Below are 15817 nucleotides of genomic sequence, written 5' to 3'. Positions count from 1 at the left end.
TAAGCTTTCCGCGACGGTGAAACTGGATGAAAAGCGTCAGCGGTTGTATAGTGCAATGAAATGCTACATCAATTTTATAAGAGCAATATTCTTTATCAAATTTAAAGTTGAAGTGCAACCATTTCAGCGTAAAATTAATATATTTGTACAAATTATTCTAAACTAATTTTCATAATCCAAGAAATTTATGTCAAAATGATAGTAAATGTTTTCGACAAATCAAACGTGTAATGAGAACCATTGCAATGGTATAATATAATAGTATATAATAAAAAAGTACGCGAGATAAAAATGCATTTAAATTTTTAATAACGTAAATTACGTGAAAAGAGAGAAGTGTGAAATCAGAAAAAAAATTAGAAAATCCTTATCTTCGAATGCTTATATCAGATTGTCTAGTCGGCAGTGAGAGGAACACGGATAAGAGGGCGACGAAAAATGATCGAGTTGTTCCCGACGCGTTGTCGCTCGCGACAGAATAATCTAAACTTTCGCAAAGCGGCGAATATCATTCGACCTTAATTACAGCGCGAGTAGGAAGAGACATGGTCGCATCAGAGGCGAGCGTGACATCCGCGCATATCGTGCTACACAATCCTGTCGCGGATATGGAACAAAACCTCGATTGTGACGGTAATTATGGAAGACTTCCGTGCGCCGCCGTTTAAATTAAGCCATCTGCCAGCGGATGAATCGGCTGCGTGCACAACAGGATTTATCGCCGTTTTTGACGTTCGATTAATTCGCCCACCAACGCAGAAATCAGCTTACCGCGAATCTAAATAAAGCTTTATTATACTGAGATAAAAGCTATTGCGCAAAGGATGAATCAAGCACGAATACGCGAGAGAAGAGTCATGAATTTAATAGTATTTAATAATACTTTATGCTCTACTAAAATGTACTGAGTTAAATATGAAATATGAATAACGGAAGTAAATTTTTATAATTTCCTCCTAGATATTTTTAATTAATTGTAAAAAAAAATTGCAATATTTGTTAAAGATTATTAATCTTTTACTGTTTTAGAGATAAAAATTTTGAATTATTATCATCCCAAATAATTACATTTGTGATATATTGGACAATCGTATTATAGGTATTTTGATGTAAATATAATATTAATAACTTTTAAGATATACCTTTTTTCAACAGAGATAAAAACAATATTTTAGCTTGAAATACAACGTGGAAAAAACAATGGAATTATCTTCCTCGTGGTGTAAGAGATTAATATAAATACGAAATTGTGTGTGCCGCATTAAAAGGTGTTTCGTTTTTCATGTATATATCATACTTTCTATACACTGCCTGGATTATTGAATGTTCATTTCCAATTCCGATTCCGCCGCGATTGTGAAGGCTCGCCGGGTGTCTACGATAGCGTCGCGACCGTGCGAACGTGCTACAGTAAAACACGCTTCAGAAACGAACTAAAAATTCAGCGATGCCGCTGCAAGAGAAACGGACGCAATTTAATTCTCTGCGGAAAAGAGAGAGAGAGAGAAAGGGTCGACGAGCGATTTACTCTTGAACGGCAGCGGGGAAGGATAGATGTGTTCCCTTTGATGAGAACATCCGTACGGGCCGTTGGCGTAAAAAGGACACCTCTCTTCTCGTCGGTATTCCGTCCGTGCCTATGCCGCTAACGGAATATATTACTTTCTAACGAGTCGCTGCAGAGGCTACGAGAAATGTCTTTGGTTCCGCATGCGTCGGATAAATAGCGAATTTTCAATACAGCGTGAATTCCGACTCAAGAAATCGACAGAATAGAGTTATCGGGCGCGATCGATGGCGACGACTACGAATCGGAACAAACGATTCAATTTGAATAGTGTCACGCGCTACATTACCGTGTAAGAAACGTACGTGGTAAAAAGAGCCTGTGCCACAATCATATTTATGATAAAAAGTTCCAGCTAATTTTTATTTATTGTCAAAGCAGCCAATTTGAATATGCCAACTAATATATATATATATATATATCTTTTTAAATATATATTTAAACTAAACATACTTTAAGTGATATATTTGTATGATTAGTATTTATGAATTTGAAATAAATTGAAAGATTTTATATTACAGAAAATATTTTAAAAAGTTCAGAAAAATTAATTTTCATCAACAATTAATGATATATATCAAAATTAATTTGTTTTCATAAAGATGATAGTCTATTGAAAAATATTTGTAGACTATTTTTATTTAATCTTTATTTAAAATTTATATACATATATTGGAATATGTTTGTAAAGGTTAAGTAGTTTATAAATAACATGGGAAAATATAAGATTTTTGATCTCGCATATTATTCCGCAATCAAAGAAAAAAAAAAGAGAAAAAAAAGTCGATTAAAAGCAATCCGAATTAGGATTGAACAGGCCATATGTTTACACGCGAGCAGGCAAAACTCGATTATTTTTGTGAAAGAATAATGTCACAAGTCCGAATAAAAACTGAAACCTGACAGAAATAATTCGCGCGCCGCAGTCGTGTATTTTTTAGCGGTTGAACGCGACATGGTCGAAAGTCAAAAAATTGGCGCGTTTTAGCGACGGGGAAAGATAGCGTTTCAACTGCGTTGCGAACGAGCACGCGAAAAGCCGCTAACGCTTCAATTTTCTTCTATGAACCCCTGACCGACCGTAAAACGCGAGCGGCCGTTTGTACGGGCGTAATGTACCGATAAAGCACTCGCAGAGCTTGTCACGAAATCTGTAACATTTTCTCGTTGGACGCGCCATTTCATGCTGCGCAGTATGCGATCACAGTCGAACAGTTTTTAGAGCCGGGCTCATGTGGAATTACGGCACACGAATAACACGAAATACCACTGCCATACTGTAATCTCAGTGTATGCAATTTGTATAACTATCATCCGATTGGCAAATGCGCCGCAAATTCCGTCTGTGTCCGATCGAAAATACGTACAATACTGCATGTGAAACGATGTAACAGAAGAGCGTGCTAAATTTAATGATACCATAATCGCGCTTTAATGTCTTTATTTTCGTATGATTCAGTTAATGAAACGATGTAACATCCGTTTGTCCCATGTTCACCTGCACCAGCGGAACGTTTCCATTAATCGAGAGGCTTGGCGTCAATTACGCTAATGAACGCACAGGAAATGTAGTACTAGCGGTCAAGGGTATTAACACTCGCGTTTGGTTTGAACGTACTTGCGAATAAAATTTTATGTCTATAAAGCCCGCTAAATCGATTTCGGTATCTGCATTCTTTATCGCACACCGGATTACATATGCTCGATGTAACATGTTTCGTGCGCAGTGTAAATCACGCGGTTGCATGCTCAAAATCGATGGCATGATAATCGTGTTGAATAATAATAAACATTATATTATATATAATAATTGCAAGATAATATTATTTTATGGTAATACAGTGATAATAAATGTAATTAATATTGCAATATAAACATAATCCGTACAACGCAATTGAATATAAACATTCTTGGCATATACTAACAGAATAACAACATAATATTATCATTATTCATTTTAAAAATCCAATTTTTGAAATTTTTTCAAGATTTTTGGAATTTATTACACTTAAAATATTATTGCATTGTGTGTGTGTGTGTGTGTGTGTGTGTGTGTGTGTGTGTGTGTGATAATATGAAATGAAAATAATAATGTTTCAAAGTAAACTTTATATTGTTAATTTTTTCAGAGAAGATGTAAATATTCTTATTTTTATTATAATTATTCTTTTACTAAAGCACACTCACCTCCTCTCGGAGAATCCGTAGGTCCAGGCCGTTGTCTTAAACCTGCAACAAGAGAAAGAAGGAGTCGTTTTAAAACGATTATATATATATGGTGCATTAAACATAGAAAAAAATATCACTTATTGCGCAGTGTATATTTTTGACAAAAATAGGAAAGGAAAAGAATAATATATAGAAGAATTTAGTACATTATTTTGAACATAATCATATATGTATATGATATTGGTAACTGCAAAAATATAATTATGATTATATATTTATCAAATTTTTTACAAATATATACATTAACAAACAAGATTGTAAAACAGTTTAGTAAAACGGAATATACAATTATTTATGGCAAAGCAAAAACATTTTAAATAGCAGTATATGTACATGTACTGTGGTTTTACTTTGTAAATGTTCGCACTATCAATTCCATGCTCAGATAAAACAAAATATTTGTTTATTTTATAGTACAATTCACGCGCGCGCATAAAATACAGCAAACAAATAACTTGTTCTTTGACCACAACGTTTTAGATGAGAAATATTAATCTTGATATCAATTTATTGTAACATTACATAAAATTATTTCATTGTTTTATTGATAAATTTATTAAAAGAAATTTTGTATAATAATTATTAAAATAATTAAAACATATTTTATATAGCATATCGTATATTTTATAACGTCAATGTTTTTCAATTGGAGCAAACTATATTTGTGCTTGTGATACCACAAAATCATTGTCGTGACTGGTGCATCGCAATTCTGCCGACATTTTCTGCCATTGTTGTTGGCTGAAACTACTAAACCAATTGGTTAGGGCCAGCGCGGAGGTACAATCTAAACTTTCGAATTCTACGAGTTGCAACCCTTGAGGCCCTCGTGTAATCCTTGCAACGGCATTCTCACGATCCTTTCCTAAATTACGTACACAACTAAATTAATTTTACGAATTATTTGAAAATTACTAAACAAAGATCAACGAATTAACTGCTGCATATGAGAGAGTAAATGAGATAAATTTATTATAAATAAATTATTTAATAATTTTAGAAAGGTTCTAAGATGATACGAAACATCTGAAAGTATGATGAGAAACTCTCTTTTCTGTTATTCTAAACAATATATGTTAATTTAAACATTTGATAAATATTTTCTGTTTTTTTTTAGAAAAAAAAAAAAAACAGAATTATATTGCGCATCCTTCTTTCGTCAAAGATATTCAAAATTTAAATTGTATTAATTCTTATAAATACAATAGAAATTTTTCTATTTCTTTAATTTTGAAACAAAACATGTAATAATAACTTTTTTATCCCTTCTCTTCAACATTGAAAACTTGACGAGTCATTCGTGAAAAATATTGCCGAAGGGAGTTGCGATAAGTAGCAAGCTGATTTACGGATTTACACGCCCCCATATTCCTCAGGGATCAGTCGGAAAAGGCATATATTTCTCTAAAATGCTTCATGTGAACTCTTTTTGAAGAAAGACAAAATATTCTGCACGTGTTTGCTTCCCGTTCTTTACTTGAAGAGGTTGAGTGTAAAATAAAAGTACTTGCAATGCTATCAGCAGTGTACGTTCACCACGCGTAACTTCTTTTATATCGTATATTTCATTTTGAATTTTTTAACTCCTTTGCTTGGTACAATGGACATGGCAAATTAAACTTTAGAGCTATTTAATATGTTAAGTAACATTTCAATCTGAAGAATGTTACGATTTAAAATAAAAATGTGATATTAAAAAAAGATAAGGCCTTTCAGTTATCATAATCAAATTTTGATGTGGAAATTCATCGTTAAAAATTTTATTAATTTATTATTATGTTATTAAAAATCTTATTTATTTATTTTAAAAGAAAAGGATTCTTTCGATTTTAAAAATAAACGCTTATTTTTTAATTATATTTCTAAATATACTGTATATATATATATATATATATATATATATGAAGAGAATTTTTTAAAATATATACAATATATAAGATTTATATGTATTAGAACAGTTTAAACGCGCGCTACGCGCGCGCTATTTATTTTGTTTGTGTTTATATTGTGTTGTATGGTTAGGTATATAGTGTATGTTAAAGTTAAGCGTTAACGATTATCTTCCGCAATGCTAATTGATTGTTGAATATTAAATTTTAATCTTTACGATTGACTTTAAGAAAGCATTCTTCTTTCTTTTTCTTTCTTTCTCTCTCTTTTTCTTTCTTTATTTAATATTATATCCTTTCTCCTTCTTTCTTCCATCTCTTCTTTTTTCTATTTATTATACAAATATAAATTACATAATTAATATACATATAATATCATGGGAAAATTTTATACATAGGTTTATCATATACAATACATGCATATATAATATATGTTTCTTTTGTCTCTCTTTTTCTCTTTTTCGTTTTCTTTAATTTTTCTTAAATTTAAATTTTTTACAAATTGTCACACAAACTGTCAAAATTTGACAGCTGCAGACGACACGCGCGAAGCAAGTTACAAAACGCACTTGACAACGAGACTGCGAGACAACCAATCAGCATCGCGGAAAAGCGATAACGATTATCAATATGCCTTTTTTAGAGAGGGATTTTAAAACAAAATATATAACAATATGTAATATATAACCTCCTGTAAATAGCAATAAAGATAATAATCATTTTATTTAAGCTAATTTGATATAAAATTTGCTAACAGAAAATGGACTTTTATAAATCCAAATATCTGTGCAATATATCTGTGCAATGAAACTGTTAAAACAAAGTTTGATAATGTGACTCAATTAATTTTAATTTAAACTGGATGTATAGTCATGTACTCCGCTTTAATATTCAAGTTGCGCATTCCAGTAATATAACCAGCGAAAGGAAACCTTCCAATATTTTAGTACCTTAGTCACTTGGGATTAAATGTTTACACGCTTCTCTCTAGATAATTCCATAATAATCACATGTAATGAAGGAAAGCAAAGATTGGTTCTGTTTCTATAAAACGCTACATCACTATTTTTTACTTAAAAAAAAATGATATTTTATTCAAATCTTATATTTGATATTTCTATTTAATTTATTCAATTCGTATCGTACATGTTTTTTGTATACTATCAATAACAATCAAAGGGAATCGGTTTATAGGATTGAAGTTCTTCTGTCGCTTTATGCAATCAATGACTTTTTTACTTTGGATGATTTTCGTCTGTAATCATGAAAATTGAACCGTGTGAATTAACCTGGGAGACACACGACTGGTCCACATTCGAACTTTATCTGCTTTTGAGCTCGATATCAACGGTAGAGCCTGGTTCGAGTCGTCGAATTACAAATCCGACATAGCGTACCGGGATAAAGACAACGAATCCCTGGCGCGCAAAACGAAGATAGTGAGAGCAAATGGGAAAGAGGAGAAAAGGGAAAAGGGAAACGAATGTATTTCAATCTCGCCCGTTTTCAGCCGCGCCACTGGAGTTTTGGGAAACTTTCGCTACTTCGGCTTCGTCCAGCTGACTGAGTTTTCGAAGCGGCTGACTATAGAGAACGGACGATAGTTCGACGAGTATGCACGGTATTCCTACAGTCGGGTTCTGACCGATAAGCTTCTTTTGCTTCGAAAGGGAAAACGAAAAAGGGCAATATTTCGCTTTAACAAAGCACTTTTCGAAACAAACGATATTGCCATCTTAAAAAGATAGCGAAACTTTACACTTTTTTATTTAGCAGTCGCTTTATAAAGATCTTGGCAATCGATACATTTTTTATCATTTCTGAGAAATAAATTATTATTACATTTTATTGTTTATAGTGAGGCGATAGTTGTTTCAAGAAATAGAAAATCCAGCATATTTGAAATATTGTTAATAATTTGGAATATCACAAAAAATTGATGTTTCTATAAGATTATTTATCAGCAAAAGTATTAAAATTAGAGAAAAATTTATATAATAAAATATCTAAAAATGTTGCCAAAAGCGCTAATATTTACACATAGCGAAATTACAATATTACACATAGCGAAATATATAAATATATAAAAGAAATATTACAGAAAAAGGAAACGTTATAACTATAATAGTACGTTGTAACATTACGTGTAAAATTGTAAATATCATAATAAATTTTAATTACAGTGAAATAATATGCAAATGATTATAAAAAAACTTACAACTCTTAAGTTATAATAATTATCATTTTTTAAAAATAAAGAAAAGTATATCTTCTATAAAAGTATAAGCGCTGCCTTTGAATGTGTTTCAATTACTTCTTATGTCAATTACTTCTTATTGATTCTCTTTCTACATATATACAGTGCAAAACAATCAACGTCCGTAAAAGATATCGCTCTCCGATCACACACTCGACTCGCCCGACTCACTCTCCCCACATATCGTGCACCTGCTAGTACAATCGATCCTAAAATAATCGAGAGCCCGAAGTTTCGCTTCCGTAAATCCGAACCGGAAACGAAAGAACGTACCGGCGATGATGAATCGATCGCTGTTCCTGCGATTTACGACACAGAGCTCGAACCGATCGCTGAGACTCGAACTCGTTCGAGAACGTACGTACGTACGCGAACGCTGATCGATCATCGCAAAAGTAACAACGAGGAGAAACGCGGCGGTTATATCCGTGGAAAAAGATCACGCGAGATCTGCGAAAAAACGGTGAAAAACGTCCTCATCGAGAGAAACGACGACGAAAAGGACAACGTGGACGACGACAGTCGATGGTCGCCATCCATAGAGGTAAGCTCGCTGATACCGACATATACCACGTACATTCAAACGACAATATGTATCGTTCGTATGTATGAGTGAGGTTGTAAATTCCACGGGTGAGAGAAGTGAGAAAGATAAGGGAAACGTGGGTAGACTCGCGTTGTTCGTAGAACCGATAAGAGATCGCACCCAACTTAAACCTCGCATTTACACCCCGTGGATGAACGACCGGTGGCAGCAACCCTCACAGACGATCGAAATAGAGAGAGTGAGAGAGAGAGAGAGAGAGAGAGAGAGAGAGAGAGAGAGAGAGAGAAGAGAAGAGAAGAGAAGAGAAGAGAAGAGAAGAGAAGAGAAGAGAGAGAAGAGAAGAGAAGAGAAGACCAGGGCGAATGATATTCTCAGGATGGTTCCTTAACGCCTTTGAAGCCGCAAAATATTTCACGTATATGCGCGACGATAGATATACGCCGTTTCCAAGTATGATGACCGTACTTTGCGAACCGATACCGGAAAAAGAGTCTCGCGTTTTGTTTTACGAGATCGTCGTCAGCGATGTTCGACCACGTTTCGCTCTTAACCGTTCGATTTATCGTTATTATTAAAAAAATGATTTGTGAAGAGTAATGCGTATATGTAGTGGCCATTCCAAAAAGTAGAAAAATTAATTTTTTAGAGAAATGTAAACTAACAATAAGACACTTTCTTGATACACTCACGTACATAGAATATTGTGATTTTATATTGAATTAAAATAAAATTAATTAATCAAATCAATAGCATTTACAGAGAATGTTTAATTATAAATAACTATGAAAACTTTTTATTGCAAAATAATTGCATTTTTTTATATAGAATTTCTATTGATAAAGCAGCAATTTTAGTATATAGAATGTTTCCCTATCTTATTTAATTATAAGATAATATTAATTATGCTGTCACAAAAAATCCATGTTTGTAGATATTTAAAAAATAATAAAATATATTGTATTATTTTTACGATATATTACGAATATATTTTTTGGATATCTGCTTCCTTAGAAGAATGCTAGTATCACACTAAACGTAATTTTAGAACGTGAAACGAACAATTTAGCTGTACCACGTTAGGTTATATTTCAATACAATTACGAGTTAATTCGCTTTACGGCAAATTCGGTCGATAGTCCGGAATGTCCCGGGATCATTTGCGAATTCGTGAGAGAGACCTCAATTCCATTTTGATGTAATTCACAAAGCGGACGAATTCTCGCGTGCTATGCGCTGGAAAGTAATTTCCGTTTTCGAAAATCGTCATAAAAAAAAGGCAAGCACAAAGCGGAACTGTCAAATTAAACGGATAGTTTTCAAAATGTACGAGCGACACGTATTCTTTGTATATATTTTTCTTTGAAATTTTCTCTGAATACGCATATTTCTAGAATCATATCATACAGAATGAGATATACATGAAAGAATATGCATACGCAGCAATACACATTTTATGTTGAATACAAACTAGAAATGTTCTTTTTTCGTAAGTCGATTAAACCACAATCCTATGCAATGTTTGTACACATGTCTTAATTATTACACGTACAATTTTTACTTATATATTATTCTGATATAGATTACGCACAGTACCTTAATAAGTAGGTGTTTGCAATTTTTGTGCAAAAACGCGCGAAACGAGTCCTGTCTTTGATATCGAATCGGTACAAAACAAAAAAATATCATGGATTTATCGTTTCACTAGAGTGGAATATCCATTATATAAAAACTGAGCAAAGCTGTAACTGTCAAAGGGAACACATGCGTACCAAAAGCGCACTTTAGAAAGAAATTAATATCTCATTCCAATAATGAAATATCCGTTATGCTTAATATGCGCGCAATTTGCAACGAATAGCTACGAGAGAATATTGTGATACAACAATATCTATGTTATAAGATAAATATTTAATTTACGAAAAAGAAATACCTATATTATATTCGTTATCCGAATAAAAACAATATAAAAACATAATGTATTAGAAACTATAATTACTTGTAACAAAGTTTATTTCATTCCCATAGAATAATTGTACTATTTCTATAGAAAATGTTATATTACAATTGTTTTTACCTTTTGTAAAAAAAATCGAGAGAACATTAAAAAGTTAATTAAAATACATAGAAAATGTACAGTATATTATTTTCGCACACGCATACAAATGGAAATCTAATAACTAGCAAATATAAAATTCGATAAACACACTACGCGTAAAATTGGTTCGTTCGGTACGATCGACAAGCAAAATATCGACTTTTGAAAATCGATGGAAGACAAATCGCGGGCGCCAAGCCGCGTAGAAAAATAACGAGTTTGTGTCACCGAGACTCACCAATTTCATATACATACATACAAGCTGCGTTTGCTCGTTTGCAGATGATAGCGAAGCGCCAACTACCTATATCGTTGAAAATACGAAAATTCATTTGAAATTGCTGTGACGCGTCTCATGTACGTGTATGCACATGCATCCGCGATAGTGATTCTCCTAAATCGGCTTGGTAAACGAGAACGTTAGGGTGGTAAACGCGCGTGGCAGCTAATACGCCAAATAGAACTGAATGAGCGGCATGAAGAATAAATAGCAGATAGCAATAGGTAGAAAACGTAAAGCGAAAAAGAAGAGATAGACAGTAGATGAAAATGGAGGAAGGGTGGCGTTGCGTTTCAGCATGCATTAACCGCGATGTAGCTGTTTCGGTGCGAATCGACCAAACTATGAAATTATGAAATATAATATGTTGCAAAATGCGAGAATGTTAAATATTTTTTGAAGTATCGTATCACTAAAACTCGCATATAAAAAATTTTCAACAGTTACAGTTTTTTTCAAATATAATCGACAAGAAAAGAAATGCATAACTTTGTAATAAAGTTGTATATGTAATCTGTCATAATAAAAGTTATAATAATCTTCTTATAATTTTTAAATAAATTTTTAACTAAAAAAAGAGAAAAAAATTTTAAGAAAATATTTTAAGGAGTCTTAGTGAAACAAATAGTCTTACGACAAAACAAAATTTGTACTTGTAACGCTTGTTGCGCTATTTGAATGTTTAAGACATATCGTACCAAACGCAGCAAAATTTTATCGATGCAACAGCAAGGATACGTGTTTTTCAACCAATACTGGTAGTTTGTACTCGTAAACTGCAGTGCAAGGATCATATTGTATATCACAAAGGCTGTTACTTCTAAGATATTTGTATACCGATTGTTGGAGAGTTGAATATTTAAAAAAAATCAAAAAATATAGAATTGTCTTAACGAATAGAAAAGAATAAAAAAATATATAACTGTCTTAACGAATAGAAAAAAAATCTTTTTGTAATATTTTGACTCAACTACTTAATTCTTAATTATTGCATCGTAAAATATATATGTATATCTATAGTTCCTTTTAAAATATAAAATCTTTGAAGTTTTAGCATAATTTTCAATAGTTAAATATTAATTAATTTAACATAATTTATTTAAATTATTTATTAAAATTTACAGAGTTCGTAAGAAAAAATTATTTTTTATTTAGCAAGGGGAGCACTAAAATATCGTAAAATCTCACGAATTAACATTAAGAAGAAAACATATGTGATATAAGTTATCACTCGCAAATCATGGAGGGAAAACGTTAATTATAAGTCAATAAACGTATTAGAAGGAGCCGCAGAGAGGAGAGAAGCAAACACTAAATGCGTTTGCTAACAAGCTCTAGATGGGACAAGACGAATTTCATGAAGGATATAATGGAGAAATGTACGAAGAGAAAATTTCAAGAAGTAAGTAAATACAGGATGTTAATATGGTTACATTCAAAAAAGATAATGACATTTTTATCGTTTGAATAGCGTATGTTCTTTTTCATATATGTATATAAATTAGCACATAAAATGTAGACAGAATTTATATAACGGAAGAAGGAGAGAATTTATAACTTTAAAATTTTTATTTCTCTGTCTTTTATTTTAGAATATTTAGAATTTAAAAAAAAACTTAAGTAAGAAAAAAAACAATTTATAACCCACATAACGCCTTGTAAAAGGACTCAAATAGAAATATACGTAAAAAAAGCGTACATTCACGATTAATTTGCGATCGCAATTATTTGTATAATCTTGCGTAAAAATAACGATTACGCGCTCGTAAGCAATAATAAAATTGAAACGCTGTTTAAACGATGCACAGGCGCGAATAACGGCGTTAATAAATATGCCGGAACGTGAGGCTTCATAAACATTCCCCGTATAGAGAATTCCGAACGCGCCACTGTAATGGTTGATGTGAGAATCTGTCGACGCACATGCGCGACACAAGTAGCAAGATTTAACGTTTTCTTGGAAAATAATCTCGTAGATGACACTACACACGTTTTGAGTGACTCTATTTCTATAATAAGATTATGTCACACTCTTGATTTATTCAATCTTAGAGAGTCGGTTGTTTTACGCTGAAACCATATTATTATTACAGCTAGCACTTAGCGTCGAATAATCTTAAAAATACTGCATTTTCTCTGATTGTTATTAGAACAGTATTACGGAAGCCACAGAAAGACAGTATTATCCCGCGGGATATTGAAATTATTTAAATATGCACGAATCTCTTGAAATACAATCCCTTCTTTCATAAATGATTCTATCACAATATATAATATAATAATATTACACGTCACTTATTATTAAATATATATGGCGTTACGTAAACGCAAACGGAGAAAGCTTCGTGTATCAGCGGGTTCACGTTACGAAAACATCCTAGTCGATATGCAGCGATTACCATCGTTGAATTGACACAAACTGACTAAAACCAAGCGAAGCAGTCACTTAGGAACGCCAGAAGGGTTTCACAGGTGGCTTAGAGCGACGGATATGTCTGGGCAAAGTAGCGGAAGGGGAGGTCTTCCCAAGTCATTGGCAGGGAATTGGCTCGTTACGCAAGCGAACGGTGAAACTGATATTAACGAAACCTCCAAGGGAGAGGGGATGGAGTGCTCAAGGGAAGGATGGAGTGCTTACGCAACCATGTTCGTCATCTTATGCGCGTTTCCTTAACCATTAATAGGGGTCGTCGATTCTCCGACGGCGGGTATACTTGCTATACATGGCGAATGTCAAATCGTTACTCGAAACTTGCAACAGGATTACCCACGCACCCTCCCTCCCCATCGCTCCGGAAAGTCGAAAGCTGTGCTAGACGAGTGGAATATAAATGAACGTTAGAACCGAAGACGAACTGAATCGATGGCGCGCGTGATAAGGCGGGGCGAGAATTGGTATGGGACACCTTTAGACTCACGAGCTTTTCTTCGCGAAAACTGGAATACATGCGCGACGGTTATGGCCGAGGATTCTGATATGCAGATCTTTCCGTAAAACTAAATGGCTATCATCGAGGGCTGTTTATTCGAAAGGAGAAGTTGTATGAGAAGAAAAGTGGTAACTATAAGAGTCTTGCCGAACAATTTTAGTTAAAGTGCCATTCGTGCGATTCGCCATAAGCCTTCATCGAGTAACGTAACATCACGGAACCTACTCAATTTTTATCTGTGCTCTGATATAAAAATGTGTAACAAAATATGCATTTTAAAATCAAACGGGTAATAACACAATCTTGTCTAACATAGAAGATTAAAATTCAACTTTTAATGAAATTTAAATATCAAAACTTATCAGCACTATTGCGAAATATATATAATATAAAGTTTCAAATATTCGTAATATTGATGTAACATACATCAATGCTTTAAAATCAATTAGCAAATTCGCGCTAACTATTAACGTGTTTGATGTGTAACCACAAGTTTCATACTAAATTTGTTATAATTGGCGCGAGATGCAGCTAAATAATTTCTATGAAATTACCAACATATTTTGTTCTCTAGCTCATTATATATAATTAAAATATTATTATTAATATTTAATTATTATGGATTTATGTGTTTATTATATGTTCTAAAACAGATTTCATTAAACTCTTTAAAAATTTAATATAAAATGAAATGAATTAAAAAAATATATAAACAACATAATAAATATATGTAGGTATATAATTCTTATTGACTTTTTGAAAGTTGAATTTATGTTTTGTTTCCTTTGTATGTTACTATTATTTATATTATTAAATAGAAACACAGAGAAAGAGAGAACCCAATATTTTTAATTTTATTTCACATATAAAAAAAATAAGTAAAAAGATTAAAATAGTCTTTTAGCGTATTAATTTTTAAATAGATAAATTGCGGTAAAATAATATGTTCTAGTCATTATTTCAGAAGAGAGAGAGAGAGAGAGAGACAGCATTTAAAATATAAATATAAGATATAAAACATCTATTGTGCTGCTGGCTAGTATAATATTGACTTTTTAACGAAATTATGTCATGCGTGATCGATGTTATCAGGATCAGGAAATATAACCCGTTATCCTTGTGGTGATGGCCCAATTGCTTTATACGCGTGCGCAAGTATTTTCAACTCGGACTTGTTCGATTCTTACAAAATCAGGAAATTACACGACTGATGTAGGTCAGGGTATCGAGAAAAGCGTTAAAAAATGATTTTATTAATCTTACACCGACAATTAATATCTTCGTTCGGCAGTTTTTTTTCCGTGCTTTGAATCTATGGTGAACGACACTGTGGTGCAATATCGTACGTGATTTACGAAAGTTCTTGTCCGCGCAAAATTGTTCGTGTTAAAACCTCTTGTGGAAAGGTTCCAGTGCGGTGAGGTCTAAAATAAGAATTTCTTTCCTGAGTGCCTGAGGACGGACAGTGTCGCGAGGCAATATCGAGAAGATGGAGAACCGTGGTATGAAATCAAAGTACCGACAACCAGGAAAACCTTGGAAAATCGCGACGAACGAAAACTACGCACGTCGCGTTCCGGTACTCGGTTAAACTCGTTGATGCATTTTCACTTTTGTTACCTAACCGGCGATACCGATATATAATTAATATACAATAAATAGTACTATATATTTTTTTATAAACTTTTCATAAATTCAGCTTCATTTCAAGAAACTTAGTTTTTATAAAACGTCGCTCTTTAAGCATTTAGCGCTTTGTAAAAAAAGGCTGATTTTATACAAAAAGCCTATAATATAATACATATAACTATTTATAATAAACATAATGTTATCCTAAATATTTATTTTATGAAACAGGAATTAGCAATTCGTAACAGCAAACATCGATTGCTCATTAACTCTTAGGAAATTGCGATGCAATCTCTATAATCCGATTCCACCATAATCCAAATTTCCAACAATCCAGACTTTCATTAAGAATTAAGATTGCCTCTTCTGCTATAGCTTGTATATATTCTCAGGA

General features: G+C 32.8%; 1 protein-coding gene across 6 annotated transcripts in view; it reads right to left on the bottom strand.

Annotated features, from left to right (window-relative positions):
- Positions 1-15817, bottom strand: part of Tei (irregular chiasm C-roughest protein teiresias) — a 324556-nt gene that overhangs the window by 215892 nt on the left and 92847 nt on the right. For all 6 annotated transcript variants that reach the window (XM_072896416.1, XM_072896415.1, XM_072896413.1 and 3 more), the window contains one exon: positions 3755-3796. In XM_072896416.1, the coding sequence (XP_072752517.1) occupies positions 3755-3796 (42 nt within the window). The remainder of the gene's footprint in view (positions 1-3754; positions 3797-15817) is intronic.

The sequence above is a fragment of the Anoplolepis gracilipes genome, chromosome 7, assembly GCF_047496725.1.
Source record: "Anoplolepis gracilipes chromosome 7, ASM4749672v1, whole genome shotgun sequence".
Taxonomy (NCBI): domain Eukaryota; kingdom Metazoa; phylum Arthropoda; class Insecta; order Hymenoptera; family Formicidae; genus Anoplolepis; species Anoplolepis gracilipes.
Note: the sequence above shows the minus strand (reverse complement) of the source record. Positions and strands in the feature narration are given on the sequence as shown.